Here is a 16772-nt window from a genome sequence, read left to right as displayed (position 1 = left end):
CTCTGTGGAGCTGCAGAAACAACGTAAACTTTTTTCTTTTGGAAAATTTAATCAGGTTTTTAATAAAAGTTGCTCAATAAATAGTTCCAATTTTTGATTTTAATGAAACAACACTCTGTAAGTGCTCCACGCGTCACTGCTTGATTTCAGGCGAAGTCAGCCTCACTGTAAGAGAGCTGTTTTTTTCAGCGTGATGCAGTATATGTGTATACATTTAGCTCCAATCACTGTATTTATTCTTACAAACGCCCCCAGCTGAAGTGCAGACTGTGGCTGTATCCCAATTCAGGGTCTGCAGCCTTAAAGGCCGCATTTTAAGGCCGATTACGTCACCGCGATACGACGAAGGCTGTCCCAATTCGAAGGCTGCTCGAAATGCGGCCCTCAAATGCGTCCTTCATTTCCCTGAATTTCAAGGACGTGGCGGTGTAGACTTCGTGGCCCAACATATCCCAGAATGCATAGCGCGGCGGTGGGTGTGGATAATTTTGCCGAAAAAAAACGGCGGATGAGGGGCGCCCGAAGAGTAAACTTTAAGTAAGTACTGAATATTATGTCACTTATTTATGTGCAAATGTTTAATAATGAGGAACATTAAAACATTCCTGTTGGCCACATGTCGGCAAAGTCATGTGACATTAGTGACGTTTGTACTAACTTGGTTTTAAAGCCTTTACTTTAAAATATACGCCGTTCAATAGCTGAGCTTAATCAGAGAATGATCAAAGCTCATGTAGAAACAAACAAATGAACAAAAGAGTTTCTCCTTCATTTCTCTCAAACAAAGCTGTATGAAACGTTTCCAGCTGTTAGTATCATGGTTGCTAGGCAACCTGGGCAGCGCGACGGAGGCTAGACCGTCCCATTTCACAAGCCTCGCACTTCCGGCCTTAGCGGTCTTTAAGTACGCGGCCCTTGAGGATCGTTGAGGCTGCGTACTTTAAGGCTGCAGACCCTGAATTGGGATACAGCCCATTTCTGTACAGTGGGATTAACAGGAACTGGAATTCCTCCCGTGTAGCGACACTGGTCCCACTACCTACCAGGTCTCAGGCCAGTAAAGTGTGTGGCATGATGAGATCAGATGCTTCTGTACAAACAGAAACATGCAAAGCCAAAGTTGACTACAGCCCTCAAAACGTCTTGTGTGGAACATCTTAAAAGTGAGTGAAAATGACGTCCAGTGTGTTTAGAGAGGTTTGAGTCAGTGGTGGAAAGACACAATCTAACAAGCCCAGTTAATTGATGAAAATCTGACTATAATTTATTTGAAATATTCATTCTTGTATTATAGGACTGTTTTTCCCCACATGTGCTAAAAATGTGGTAGAATAAGCTGTGGGACAGGGAAGCGTCCACAGCCAACTGAGGATACAAAAACAGCGCCAGTATTGTGACAATATGATGTAGTGTGATAATTACAGAGGACAGTGAAAATGTCAGTCTTTCAGTTCTGTTCATAATTTTTATGGACAGGATTTCTAGGCGCAGCCAAGTGGCGGAGGGCTTTCACTTTGGTGGCCTCAGAATCTCATCTCTGCTTTTTGTGGATGATGTGGTTCTGTTGGCTTCATCGGGTGAGGGCCTCCAGCTCGCACTGGAGCTGTTCGCAGCCGAGTGTGAAGCAGCGGGAATGAGGATCAGCACCTCCAAATCTGAGGCCATAGTTCTCAGACGGAGAAGGGTGGAGTGCCCACTCCGGGTCGGGGATGAGTTCCTGCCCCAAGTGGAGGAGTTCAAGTATCTCGGGGTCTTGTTCACGAGTGATGGGAGAAGGGAGCCGGAGATCGACAGACGGATTGGGGCTGCAGCTGCAGTGATGCAGACGCTGCACCGGTCCGTCGTGGTGAAGAGGGAGCTGAGCGTAAAAGCGAAGCTCTCAATTTACCGGTCGATCTACGTCCCTACCCTCACCTATGGCCACGAGCTGTGGGTAGTGACCGAAAGAACGAGATCGCGGATACAAGCGGCGGAAATGAGCTTCCTCCGAAGGGTGGCTGGCCTCTCCCTTAGAGATAGGGTGAGAAGTTCGGCCATCCGGGAGGGGCTCAGAGTAGAGCCGCTGCTGCTCCACATCGAAAGGAGCCAGTTGAGGTGGTTCGGGCATCTGATAAGGATGCCTCCTGGGCGCCTCCTGGGTGAGGTGTTCTGGGCATGTCCCACCGGGAGGAGGCCCCGGGGCAGACCCAGGACACGCTGGAGAGATTATATCTCTCGGCTGGCCTGGGAACGCCTTGGTGTTCCCCCGGATAAGCTGGAGGAGGTGGCTGGGGAGAGGGAGGTCTGGGCCTCTCTGCTTAGGCTGCTGCCCCCGCGACCCGGCCTCGGATAAAGCGGATGAAGATGGATGGACAGTGAAAATGTGAACTGGACTTAGAAAGAAATTAACTAAACAATCTTCAGTCCATTACTGATCTCTACTTCAGGCGAATCAGTTTGAAACACGAGTTGATGTTGGCGTAAGTTTAATTCAATGAAGACGCCTCTGAGGGCTCAGCGTACGAGGTCAGAAGACGGCCTCCAGAGAAAGATGTAAAAAATCAGCTGTGCTGCAGACTGGAGATGCCCAAGAAGATAATCATGAAACGCAGAGTGGCCGGACTAAAATCACAGAAGAGAGATATTCATACAAGAAGTAAGAATTTTAATTTTAATTTTCAGGTGACGCAGTGGCCGCAAAATATTGGAACTTCAATCGCAGTTCAGCTGAACCTGAATATTAATGTATCGCTCCTCTAACATAACACCACAGATGACTGCTTCCTGTTATATCTTATTATATCTCATATCCTGGTTTGTTTTTTGGTTGCTGATTTTTTCTGCCAATAACGTGAGGAGAGGATTTCAATATCCCAATCCTGGAGATGGTGCCCTGCTCAGGAAAACAATAATGTCCAGTAACTTTAAGTCTGCAGACAACCAGCCAGCTAAACTTTTCATGTTTCAGCTGAATGCACACGATTGGTCTGCTGGCAGAAAGTCTTTAGAGCTTCTGCATTAATTACTCAGTACTTTCCTAAGCTCTGGTTCAGCCTGACATCACAGCTGGAAACACACTGACTCGATTATGGATCGACACGGTTAATAATTCAGTGTTGGAGAGCAGCGAGCTCGCAGACAGAAAAGGGAAAAGAGTGATCAGTGGTGGGAAACGGAGAAAGCCTGTCTTTCCAATAACTGTCCTGTGATCAGGTTTCTGAAGGGGGGAGATGAAGGAGGAGACAGTCTGAGGGGAGCACAGCTCAGATTTTATTTCACTGAGAAGCATAAAGTCTGTGTGACCGGGGCTGGATGATCCAGTTTTATTGTGCTGACCTTCTTGATGATTGATTACATCATTGTCTCGATGCTGTCTAAATTAATTATTTCACACTAATGACCTTTTAAAAACGTACAAAAGAGTATTTTTCTAGCTTAACGCTGCCAATATCAGATACACACTGTGTGGCTAACGTACAGCTAACTGGCTAACTACCCTCATGATAATAGCTATTACTATAGACATTAAATGTTAGTTATATATGATTGTTTGTTCTAGATTTATTGATGGATAAAATTATCTGACACTATAAAGAATTTAGCATCATAATGAAGTAATTAGGCAAGCTAGCCAGCTAGCATTCCTACTGAGGTATGGGGGCTTTTCTTGCTAGTTCATACTTCGCAAGTTCATTTGAGATCTGAACCTCCGAGGTGGGAGGACACAGTTAGTATTTCCCCTCAAATACATTTTTAACCCTTAATTTCATTTACTGGCCTGTGCATATGATATGCATAATAACAGAGTTCTTTACAAAACAGATTATTAAAAATATATATTTTAAGCATAAATAAAACACTGAAATAAACCAAAGATCACCCCACAGAGAAGACCTAAGTGAATCATACCGTGCATCTAATGTCTACCGAGTAGGGAAAAGGATGTGCCTGGAGTCAGGCAGTCGGAGCTCATGTTACCTGCCGAGAGCACCCGGTTCCCACAGATCATTTTTAAAACTGCTGCTAGCTGGCGAGGCAAGAGGCTGGTTGTTAAACTAGGGGATGGACATCTCCAAAAACGCCAGACCTTTTGTACAAATAGGCAAAATCTTGATAAATCACATATTTGAGGTTAACCACAACTACATTCTCGACTAATAACATCTTGAAGGTTTCACTTTGGGTGCCTTTAAAAGCGCTATATAAATCCAATCCATCATTATTATTATTATTTTGTGTCACAGAAACATTAATATATTCAAAATGTAAGAGTTTGGCCCTACTTTTGACACACAAGTCACCACCTGAAGCATCCTTGATGGGTGGAGTAGAAACACAGTGGACTTTTAACTGGAACTGTACTTGTATGTTTCACAAGTCAGAGAGAACACAAGTATACATGTTGAGAAACAGCCATGAAATGTTAGCAAGCAAGTTACAGCAGTTTTTAGCTAACCTGGTTGTTAGTTGACAACCAGGTACCAGACCAGCCCGAAGGGGTTTGAATGAATTAGCTGTGCGTATCCCCTTTAGCTCACTAGTACTGCTTGTAGTTTAGCTGTGTTAGCAGTTTGTTTAAAGACGGCACAAAGTCAGATTTTTCTCCAAACCACACTATTCGCCCATGAATTGACTCGCCTCTTATGTTACCTGTATTTTTCCTTGACAGTCTGCAATGCAAACAAATTACCTGAAACCCAAAGCAGCAGAGAGCTAGCGAAGCTCGTCTTTCTTTCCCAATAACCCTGTCACTAGTTAAACCCTATCTGAAGCCACATATGCTTCAGAGCCTTGGTGGGTCTCTACTCTTCTCATGTTATCTGAAAGCACGGTTATGGTCCGTTCCATTTGAAGTTCAAAGACAGAATTTTTTGAATTCCTAGTCAGAATTTTCAAGTCCAAGTCAGAGCAGGTCACCAGCCCCCACCTAACAATGAAGAGAGTGGTAGAAAGCTTTATTTTTAAGTGGCTTAAAAAGCCAAACGCAGAGAACCAGACCCTGTGCAGGAACGTGCAGAAGCTTTGATTTTAAGCACAAAAACCAAGCCTCACGCTGTTTAGCTAGTGAATTCTACCTTTCTAAAGAGCAAAGCAAATCCAGTTTTTTCAACTTTACCACTAGAACCCGCTTATCTTGGGATGACATCGTTCTAAAATCAGGCTTCCCAGTTAAATGGAACGACGCATTAGTGTGTTGTGACCTCTGACCTTTTCCGCCTCTTGCTGTTTTCGTCTCTTCTCCACGGCCGCCACCTTGCGCTGCTGCTCCTTCCTCCTCTGCTCCTCCATCTTCCTCCCTCGCTCCTCTGCGCAGCGTTCCAGTTGCTGTTGAACGCGACGCTCTTTGTCCTGCAGCACCTCCGACAGCTCTGCGCACACACCGGGGTGTTCGTTATTTACTTATTTAGGAACTCAACTTCTACTGTTTCCTCCACAACATTTTAAGGGAAATAATGCACTTCTTGATCCACTATACAGCACACTGCGTATCACAGGAAAGCCTCCAACAATCTGTGTGCGTTTGCCAGTGACAGATGAAGCAGACAGACCACACTCAGCTACACCAGCTGGACAATCGCTCATACCTCGGATTTTCTCTCCGTCGTTGCTTTGCTCTTTTGCTAAATGCAGCTGGGAGCCTGTAAAAGGAAAGATTAAATGATTAGTTTGGCCGCCTGCAGGTTCTACATATGTTTTATCTTTCATGTTTCATCATGCTGCTTTAGCTCCACCCCTACATGTAATCACATTCACTTTGTTTGGAATTTTAACCACACAAAAACACAATCTGAAAAGCAGTTAAGACAAACACGGGAATGACTCAAAAATAATACTAACGTTAGTTTGCAACTATCTATGTTTCAGTGTCTAACCAGACGCTGACTTTTTAATGGCATTTCCTTAGACTTCCAATAAGATTATGAAGAATCATCAGTCATTTTTTGACCAGGATATGTCCTTCAACAAACACATATTAAATAAATAAGTGTACAGAAGCTTGTTGTCAACATTTCAGGTTGCTATCTTAAAATTTTCACTCGGTAACTCTTATCTTCAGGTTATTTTCCCAAGTTGAGTTATCTTCTCAGACGTTTTCGTTAGTAATCCTGAAATAATAACCCAAAATTTTGACTTCTGAAGGGCAAAAGAACCTTTTTGTTTTATTCCAGGGGCAGAAACAAGCTTCCACGAATATGACTGTGTCATTTACTTTTGTTTAATCTCTCTTGCAGGTTTTTGTTTTGCAAAGTCATTCACTTCCTATGCTTGATTTTATCAGAACAGAGTTCTTCCTTCCTGCAGTCACCAAGTGCTGTTCATAGGGGATGCTGTGATTGTGCCGTTTGTTTTCAGCTCACTAAATAAAGCCCCTGGAGATGACTGTTGTTTTGAAGTGGCGCTCTATAAATAGAACTGTCACCTTCTTCTTTATTAAAATACTGGGAGCATGTAAAAGGCTGTGATGAGATTACACATTTACCTGGAGGGCTCCTGTGATTGGATGGTGATCGAGAAGGAGATGCGTGCCTGTTGGCGAGGAGTGTTGGCGCAGGAGGAGGGACCAGCGCTGTGTTTCGGGAGAGAAGAGTCAGACATGATTCACACTTGGCCGAGAAGCAAAGTAAAGCTAAAAATGTAAAGCCAGAGCGGCAAACGTGACCACTCTGTTTGTCAATATGGAAGAGCAGGGATTAGGAAAGCTATCAGTCACAGGGCGTCCAGATGCAATACATTTTCTGTCAGTCACTGCTTCGCCTCTGGGGGTCTGATGTCAGACCAAGACCCCTGAGTGTAACCTCCGGCCTTCTTCCTGCTCCTTTTTTCCCTCTTAATCTGTCAAACTGACAGACTGAAAGCAGCCAAAGGGCAACTATCCACCGCACTCTGCTGCTTTCAATGGTTTTAAAAAACAAAACAAAACATTGAAAGCAGCAGTGGTCTTAACATACAGGCATTAGATATGCAAATACATGCAAACATGAGCCAAAAGTCCCCTCTCCCACACTCTGTCTCCAGTGTACATCACATCACATGCAGAAATCTGCTGTTTTTTTAAGAGGATGATGAGGACTGTGGATGGTTAAAGAGCTGACAGCCCATAAAGAGGGATGGGTGGAATCAATATAAGGTAGGATAGCAAACATAATCAGTTAGAATATTTATGCTGGCCTATCATAAAATATACTTCCCAAGACGTCATTTGATGTGTATCACTCACGTAGACTTCTATATATGAAATGAAACAACAAATTTGTACAACGCAACATGCAAAACCATGCCTAAACATTACACATCGAAAATGTGTTTCATATCTAAAGTAATTCTTCAGTATATGCGGATGTAACGCATGACTCTTTAAAGGTCTTTAAATGAAAATGCAGCGTGACTCAGTCCTATCCAGGTTAATGGTTGTGGGTTAATGTTTGTCCATGGGCGTTTCTGAGCGTAGGAAGATTACCCAGCCAATACTATACATTTAATATAAGATTCATAAATAGGAGCGAATATTTTTCTCACCTGTCATGTCAGCTGGACCTGGAGCCACCTGGGTCATCGAGTGTTTTCCAGTAGAGGGACGTGACAAGAGCCAGAAAGACGTTAAGACCCTCACAGGAGAGCGCCGGTCCGACACAGTGACTCAGGAGGAGTCTAGGAGGATGCTAGGAGGCACAGGGAGGGGAGGGGAGCAAGAGTGGATTTCTATTCGATGCTATAAAACGTAATCTTCATGTCAGTCCTCGTATATACTTCTCTCAGATGAACAAGAACCGATACCGCCAATGTAGCCATATTTAAAGCTTCAAATACAAGGGTAGCTTCAACGAAAGGTCGGGACTAAAATAAAAATAAAAATACTGGAATGAAATAAAAATATTAAACATAGCTCTTTGTGATACTATAAAAGTATTTAACGTGTAGTAAAAAAAATAATATTACATTTTTCCAGCTTTTTGGTTTAAAACGGAAACACGAACCTGTGACCGCTTTACATTTGGCTAATTTACATATTAATGCGCCCACTCGCGCTATGCGTCGCTTAGCAACCAGGTAGCGGCACTGTCGCTTACCCAGAACTATAAAAGCAGCTTGGCGGAAGAATAAATCGCTGTAAAGCAGCTTTACAATATGTTTATGTCACTTACTTTCATTTTTGTAACTTTTCAGATTAAATCCGTTTGTCGTCACAAAAGGACACTCTCTTCCTCACGTGGCAGTAAAACTAGCTGAAATTGGCTCGTGACAGGCCGCACGTGCCGGCCCCAGCGATGCAGTTACGTCATTGCAAACCGTGAGGATGGCTGCTGTAAATGTGGGTCAGTGCTGCTGTTTTCAGATCAAAACACACACACGCTTACTGAGTCGCCTCAGATGGCAGCGCTATAAATAACAACAATGAGGTTTTTTAATAAATCACAAAGAAAAAATAAACGTGTGGACAACAGCCTCTCAGATACAGATGTTTTTGTGTGATAATTGCAGAAATTCAACGAACTAAACCAGCCCATGTCTTAAAAATGGTCAAAATCTGCTTCGGTTTGCATTCAAATTATATTATATTACATAAACCCAATAATGTGGTAATAATGGACCTATTTGAAAAACCTGCAGGACACAAGACACAAACACACAGAGTATAAATGCAGTATAAACAGATACCAAGGGTTCTGATCTGATTAGGTATTGTTTATGCAAGCGCTATAAGCTGGAACTATAACTACTGGTGTTATAAATCACAAATATTTGCTCAGCTTTTAGGTTGAAAGGCGAAAACAAAATCTTAGGTTTGTAATGACCTCTTAAAGATACATTTACAACTACAGATGTGCTGCAATAGCTCAGAAACATTTTATATACAATGTTGCAGTTCTGTCATAAATAAGTTTAAGATTTTTGCTTACATCCATATCTTGATAAACTCTGGATACACACTTTAATTAGACAGACACACACATCTTACTTTGTTAGGTATGACAGAAAAAGCCTGCATTACTGAGCTTCTTTGCTTGGCCTTTGTTCTCCCCAACGTAAACATTTAAGAGTAGAAATAATATGAAATAAGAACTTAAATAAGGGACAGGAGGACTGGTCAACTTTAAATAAAACCATTTGGAGACAAAGAGCAGGCACACTGTGAGCCTGAGGCTGAAGGATTCACCACAGCAGGTCGTCACTTCCTGCACAGCCTCTCCACTGTAAGGACAAAAATACCAGTTGTTGTTCCCTGCAGCCCCGAATGTCCTCAGCTTAAGGTCAGTTTATCTGTCCTGCTGCCACCATCAGACCGACACAGGAAGTGCGTTAGGCGCCCAAAAACCACGATGCCAGGTCAGTGGAGTTAAGATCTTTATTGGAAACCCAGCCTTCAAACATCATAGTACATTTTACTTTTTTATTAATTCAGTTACAACAGCAACAGGCCCCACGTCAGCTAGAGCAGTGGTTCCCAAACTGAGGTGCTGGGCCTCCTCCTCGGAGGGGAAATAGATATAATATGCTGCAGATATAAATCACTGATTTTTCTACAGGTTCTATGCGATGATAAATGGCTGTGCTGTGAGGTTTTACTGGTTTAACTGGTGGGGATGTTTGCAAGGGGAACGTTTGGGAACCGCTGGTCTAGCGACCGGAATTGCGAGCAGCAAAGAGTTCAAAAAGAGGACAAAGAAACAACAACAGAAAGACAAATGAGGGAAGTAAACAGAGAAATACATCTGAGTCTTCTTTTGATTTTAGGGGAGCAGGATTGCCTTCATTCAGCCTGGGTGTAAACTAAAAATACGAGCTCATGTGAGCAGGCAGGGCGTAAAGGAAAGGGAGCAAAAAGCCACCGTGGAGGTCACCGCATTCTTTCTGCCATCAACAAACAACGATAAACGATCAAGGAGGAAAAACACAAACTAGTTAATGTTTTTATTGGCGAATCCAGAGATTCTGTACTCGTTTGTAAATTCCACAGTGTGAAATGAATATAAATACATTTTTAAAAGATGACATGCACTAGGTGTGAGATATTTTGCAGTCATGAGACAATGAGTGTGTTTTCTGTGCAGCTGTGTGTAAAATTAAGGAGGAAAAAAACAAAACTGAGATGGCAGATTTGCCTTTTTCTGTTGCAGCTGGAAGCAAAAGGTAAAAATCTAGAAACGCTCCAGATGTTCACCTTACACGTATGATGCAGTCGATCAGCTCAGATTCTCCACAAAGGTGGGAAAAGCAAACTGTCGGCGTCATCATCATCTTCGTAATCATCCTCCTCAGTGGTCTCCGTCTGATAACTGAGACCGTCTCTAAAGCAGCGTCTTGTCTAATAAATCAAAGTACTGATGGTGATCTCCCCCGTGTGAAATGCACTTAAAGTTCTCCAAACAACAAAGATGTCTACTGATGATAAACAAGCTGGATTAAACATACTGTATATTAATAAACTGTATTGGACTGGCATAGGCTGATCTTAATAAAAATAATTATTTTCGGTGCGCTGTGTTCGGCTCGAAAGATCCCAATCGGAGCATCTCTAATGAAATCCCACCTTCTCCCTCCAGTGGCAGGATTTTAGATCTGCGAAGAGGAAGAGGAAACATTATTGCACAATCTGATCCCAGCGTGCACGCAGTTGTTTGGTTATCAACCATATTTGGACCAAACAAACTACTTCTACAGTTTATATCATGTTGGGGGTTAAAGATGGTGAGGATCATCAAATATCTATAAAATCTCTCAAATGCATTTGAAAAAAGCCAATATAAGGCTGTTAGAAGGTCCAAGACTCCAAAGTCACTTAAAAACAAGTTTACGCCCAGGCTCGCTCAGCTAAACTGTCTCCTCACATCTTTTTTTTTTTCCTGTTTTAAATCAGAAATGAACTTAAATACGACCAATTATGATTTATAAGCAAAATGTGACCACCACAACTTTTTTGATGACACAAGCTCCAAAACCAAACTTGTTTAAGAGCAAGCAAAGCAGGAAACTTCTAAGTTAACGCAGCAGCTTTAATTGTGCAACTAAAGCTTTATTCTCAAATTCTCTCCTCACTGATAACTGCTTCACCTGTGACGAGCTTCTGACACCTCGACATCCACTTTTCTCCATTAAAAACATCCCGACTTTCAGTTAACTCTCACGGGAGACGCAGGTTTTATCACGTCGGGATCAGAAATGACTTTCATTGTGAACCAGTTTACCAAACACTGATATTTGCTGATCATTTTTGGCTCCACTGTGTCTCAGAAAATAAGGTCACTGATGGAGATTTAGAACTAAAAAAAGAAAGTAAAATTATGCTGCTAGTTGTTTATATTTAATTCAAGGTGTTGTCCTGGCTTCAAGACTACTTTTGGGATTATAATCCACTCCTGTGAAGAATTAAATTCAGGTACTTACAATATATAAAAAAATATTGTTCGATTACGCCAACTTACATCATCAATGTCCTCATCATCATCTGCAATGTCATCGAACTGAATCTCATCGTCGTCTCCAGGTCCAAATGTGTCCGTCTCGTTGATTTTGGCTGCAGATGAAACAGAAAATGCATCAGAAAAATCTCACGAGTACTCACGCCGACCCCGGAGTGAATCTGATCACGCCACAGGGTCGGACTGTGCAGTTATAGATGCTCTGAATGATCATCATCAGGGAGCAGTTTGGAAATGAGTCACCACTTCTCCACCTTGCACGTGATTTATTAGTGGAGAAACCTTGAACTTTTATTTTGAAAGTTCATGCATGGCTAACTGGGTAGCCCTAACGCTTCCTCTATTGTTTTCCTGCAGTTGGTCGGGTCATCACCACGGTGCTGCTACTTTGCTCAGTCCCAAAATTCAGTATGTTTGTGATGTGCAATGAGGCCCTCTGCTGATCAAAACCTGCAACTATTTTCCACATTGGATTTGCAAGTAAACAGAATACGACTTCACCTACAGGTCTGACACGTTAATGTTTGTGGAGACACCAGACAAGCAGCTGCAGTAACATTAACACAGCAAGCTTTTAAAAAACCGCCTCATTAATGTGACACGTGCAGCGTAACTCACCGTGCTCTGGCAGCTCTCCGTACGCTTTCAAACTGCGAGCCTCGTCTGCGTTGTACTTAAGGATGACGTCGGCTTTGTTGTCCTGGAACAGAAGTTGGGGTTGAAGTTTGTGTTACTGATCACAGTAACTTGAGAAGTTTTAACTAAGCCCCCTTACAGAGCCCTGTAAGTAGGACTCTCCATGTAAACACGACTGTGAGCAGCTTTGTTATTTGTGGCCAACATAAACATCAACATCTCTACTGATAAAACACTAATAAGTTTAGGAAAAGTAGTTCAGGCTGTTAAAGCTTCACGGTGCCCTCTCAGTGACTGACACAGTATTAGTGGTCTGATCTGAAGCCTGTGTGAGCGACCAACACACCTGATAATCCCTCAGCCCGACCAGGATGATGTCCGACGTGTTAATCCAGACCTGGAGGAAAACAAAACAAAGCAGGGATGAGTCGCACAGGGTCACGCTGCACTTTGTGACCCGCGCACACGCTGACGGCGGCTGCCTGAGAAAATGCTGACGCGGCGTCACACCACAGAGTTTCCTCTGTGGTGTGACGGTGGGAGAAGGCGACAGAAGGTGCTCGGCTCATTCCTACCTTTTTCCGGAGTTTTCCTCTGATGTGGCAAAGCCGCTTGGTTCCATCGAAGCACATCGCCTCCAGACGTCCGTTCCCCAACATTTTAATCACCTGAGCGTATTCTGAGACACACGAGAGAGCAAAGGAAGCTTAAATCAACTCGTGATATACTCGCCTGTAATAAAGGACACTGTTCAGAACAGGAGGAATAAACCATTATGAATCTATTTCAGCTGCCTTGGTGCAAATGAAAGTGACAGATGCACTGGATGAGACAACAACAACACAACCCCCACAAAGGGAATAGCAGGTGGTGCCCACAGACTGCTCGCTCTTCCTCCTTTGACTGATTTTCTCTAGTTTTGCTTTTTGTTAGTGTCCCGGGTACTGATGGTTGCCCGTGCAGTCCAGATCTTCAGGATCTCCATGCCTGCGGTCACAGGAAAGTTTGCCGAGTCTCCCAGCAGAGCGCCAAGATTCAGAGTGGACACCAGCAGGAGGAGAGCTAGACAAAGCTGTAGATAACAGCAGCCGAGCAGCAGGAACAGAATGTGCTGCTTTGCAGGTTACTCGTGTGCATGTTTCTGAACAAACTGTTCACACTGAGCACATGTGACAGACGTGACAGTCTGAAGCCTGAAACACTCCAGAATGACTGCGATGCTATCCTGGTGATTTGGGTTCTTCCTGGTACAGAACAGTTCTTGAATGATGAAGGCAGAACTGACCCACACCTTCCCCAGAACCTCTGAAGTGTTCTGTACCCATGTTTCCAAATAGCACCAGACTGCCCAGGAGGTCCCTGACTCTCTGATCCAGGTCTGGTAGGATCAGTGACACGTGCACCGAGGCTGTTGGGAGTGGATCCAGCCATAAATATTTGTGAATGGCATAATGACAAAGAGATGGATCATCCAGTGATTGCAATGTTTAACTTTAAATTTTAATTTGTTTTTAAACCTGCTCCTCAGAGGGTTGTTACTTTGATTTGAGCAGCTCCAGCTGGATCCTGACAGTAAAGCCAGTAAACCCCTCAGTCATCCAGCGCTCTAAACATCACTGCTCTTAAATCCTTTCCGTCTGTTAAAAGGGAGTTTTTCCTTCCCACTGTCACCAAATGTTTGTTTATAGTAGGTCATGTAAAAGTTGGGGCTTCTTTCTAATGCTGTGGGGTCTTTACCTTAAAGCGCCTTGAGGCAACTGTTGGTGTGAATTGGTGCTATACAAACAAAATTAAATTGATATGAATTAAATGACACCTGCAGGCTGGGGAGCTGGTGTGTTCATCAACTACAGCTGATATTTTAAATCCTCACAGCTTAACGAGACATTTTTTAAGCAAATATTTGATTTACCATCAAATAATTGTCACATATGCAAGCACAGGACTGAAGACGTCAAGCATGTTTTTGTTTGGATAAAACTGATTAGATTAGACTGAAAGATTACATTTCAGTCTTAGAGATTTAAGTAGTTCTAGCATGAACGATGAGCTATGACACTCTCATTTACAGTTCTTAAAACTGTGCCCAACTTACAACAATCGGGATTTTTTTTCCTCCTTAAATTTATTTTTGTCTTTTTGTACTCATCCTGTTACTTTCTGAACGTTTAGATGATATTCAGGTTTCCCAAAGCATTTAAAAATTTTATATCATGTCTTCATTTTGATTTCAAGTTATTGAGATCATTTTTATTTGCAGATGCTAAAAAAAAAGGAAAAAGAGAGAGAGACATAATATATGAAACATAGCTCTGTGTAACTGAGTTTTACAGCTGATACATTAAACTAACACTAGAACAAACTTTTATTATTACTATTTAAATAACTCTTCATACACTGACCACTATACTTTTAGTATTTGATGTGTTTGTTTTAGGGAGGCACTTTTTATTCTGTTTTATTGAATTTACCGAGCTCACTCTACAGACCCAACTTATCCAATAATATGCAGCTTTTTAAACAGCACTTTGTTCCATTCATTTAAAAGGTTTAATTTTTTTTTTTACCTTTATTGCATTTTATTTTGTATTTTACTCATCACTCTCCTTTGTGTAACTCAATTTTATTTTCCCATAATAAGATGAAATACTGTATTTTAACTGAGACATACTTTAAAACCTTAATTGTTCCCTCTTCATCCCACTCACATCAAACACACTAAATTACTGTTTGTTAAGGACATGCAGTGACGCTTAATCCTAGACCTTATGAATAACTTTATACTTCGTCCTACTCCTTTTTGAACATGTAAATTCAGTGCTATAACGTCAGTGTTTTGTTTACCTGGCAATTTTCTGTAAGGCACTCCTTTCTGTGAACAGCATTATATTGTGCAAGCAATACTTGCATACTTGCTTAGCTCGGAGGTGAAGGCAACTCTTCTAACCCACAAACAGAATAGACTGAACCCAGACTTACCCTGTCCATCCTCCTTGAACACCAGCTCCCTCTTCTCAGACTCATTTTCGTTCTTTCCACGTCGCCGATTTTTACCTCCTTTACCTGTAAACAGAAACAAGCAGAAATACATTAGTGGTTTGTGTCAATTTCACTGTTTTGTTTTCTTTAAACGTACATATAAATAATTTTGGCGCCATAAGCAATCAACCAAAAACACCGATACTAAGATTTCATGAGATTGGCTTGAGTGGAGTTAAATTTAATCAAGCTTAAGGCAGCTTTTTGTTTAGCAACAGAACAAAAATGACTAGAAACACCAGAAACTTCTGCTAAACAAGACAACACTGACATCTTGTTTAAAGTACATGTGAATGGTTCAATTTCAGTTATCCAAACTGGCTTTTTATCGTGGTACACAGCAGAGATGGCATTAATTTCAACGCCTGTGTGAGCTTCTCTCTGAAAGGGGAACCGGACAGAAACAGGAGCTAACCTTTATGTTAAGGGTCGTAACATCGTCCAAACGCTACAATACCATCTGGAGAATAGTTTAGAACCCAGTTTAAAGACACTCTGGTGTTTTAAAAGGCTGAATATTGGTGAAAATTGGAGGCGGATATTACGGGCCAGCCCGGGTGGGGTAGGTGGGGTAACTAGATAGAAGCTAGCTGGTTAGCTGTAATAATTAGCAGCGGACTACACCAATAATCAGGTTAGCTCAATCGTTAACGGAGAAGGAGAACTTTATTAGATTTCTCCTAAATTCACAGTTACCCCGCATAGAACCAAACAGAGCGGGTAAACATCACGTATACCACGCTAACGGTCGTGTAAACGAGGCTCCGCTGGGCTAACTAGCAGCAGCCGGTCCGTGTCACGTTTTAGCTGCGTGTGTCCGCGGCGGGCTCCGACACAATCAACTGAAACACGTCGCTAACGAACGGCTTCCCGCTGACCTTACCTTTATTTTTGGGCATATTCTTTCACGCCTCGGTCACGGTAGTTCCGCTCGGTAGAAATGACCAGCTGTTAAACAATAACTGTTCACGAGAAGTGAGCGAATGCAGAGAAAGCACAGATCTGACGAGATGCTAGCTACTCAGCGTCGAATCACTGATCAGAAAGGCGCATGCGCAGACCAGGACATTCAAAACCTCAGTACTTTATTGGAACGGGGCATTGTTACAGAGACAAAGCGCTTCTTTCAGTAAAGAAGCAACAGTGACGAAATTAACCTCTAATAAATGTAAAAGTACCGTAGTAGTAGTAATTCTTATTGTTTATGTTCAATTTTTACATTATTATCATACAGTTAAAAAACATTTTTATTGTGGCTGTTTTATTTTCTTCAGCTATTAATGTATTGATTTATATTCACATTATTATGTTTTATTTTATTTTATAAAAACATTTCAATATTTTTCTTACATGTACCTTAACCTGTGGAGCTTCTTCAGGAATTAGATTATGATTTTTTTAAATGATATTTTATTAAATTTTATTGTATTTTATTTCCAATCTTCTTTTAGTTTTTTATTGATTTTTTATGTTGAGGGCTATTCTGTTGTTTCCTTTACTCATTTTTATTCCATTTTAATGTAATTTTTATTTTTAAATTTACCCCGAGATCCTTACTAAATTACAAATGTTTATTTTTTTTATATTTATTATTATTATGACATTTTAACTTATTAAGCTCATTTTATGTGACTTTATTTATTAGTTTACACGTAACTGAGTCCCTTCTGGGGTATCTTGTATCTTATCGTACAGTAT

At 41.8% G+C, this 16772-nt stretch overlaps 2 protein-coding genes across 8 annotated transcripts in view; both read right to left on the bottom strand.

The window, feature by feature from the left end:
• map7d2b (MAP7 domain containing 2b) overlaps window positions 1-9195 on the bottom strand; it is a 36904-nt gene extending 27709 nt beyond the window's left edge. For 6 of the 7 annotated variants that reach the window (XM_085171910.1, XM_085171909.1, XM_085171911.1 and 3 more), the window contains exons 1-4: window positions 7498-9195; window positions 6461-6547; window positions 5565-5618; window positions 5188-5348 (exon numbers count right to left, since the gene is read on the bottom strand). In XM_085171910.1, coding sequence (XP_085028036.1) covers window positions 5188-5348; window positions 5565-5618; window positions 6461-6547; window positions 7498-7534 — 339 coding nt within the window. In that variant the 5' untranslated portion in view covers window positions 7535-9195. Of the gene's footprint in view, window positions 1-20; window positions 1442-5187; window positions 5349-5564; window positions 5619-6460; window positions 6548-7497 lie in introns of those variants that run through there. The other variant, XM_085171916.1, reaches the window with a different exon arrangement.
• A 116-nt stretch (window positions 9196-9311) lies between these two features.
• eif1axb (eukaryotic translation initiation factor 1A X-linked b) lies at window positions 9312-16130 on the bottom strand. Its single transcript, XM_085171996.1, has 7 exons — window positions 15958-16130; window positions 15015-15098; window positions 12611-12714; window positions 12382-12432; window positions 12018-12099; window positions 11403-11494; window positions 9312-10539 (listed from the first exon to the last, which is right to left on the bottom strand). The coding sequence occupies exons 1-7, from the start codon at window positions 15971-15973 to the stop codon at window positions 10534-10536; spliced, it is 435 nt and encodes a 144-aa protein (XP_085028122.1). The 5' UTR covers window positions 15974-16130; the 3' UTR covers window positions 9312-10533.
• Window positions 16131-16772: the final 642 nt, after the last annotated feature.

This window comes from Neolamprologus multifasciatus, chromosome 9, assembly GCF_963576455.1.
Source record: "Neolamprologus multifasciatus chromosome 9, fNeoMul1.2, whole genome shotgun sequence".
Classification (NCBI taxonomy): domain Eukaryota; kingdom Metazoa; phylum Chordata; class Actinopteri; order Cichliformes; family Cichlidae; genus Neolamprologus; species Neolamprologus multifasciatus.
This window is presented reverse-complemented; position numbering and strand designations above follow the sequence as displayed.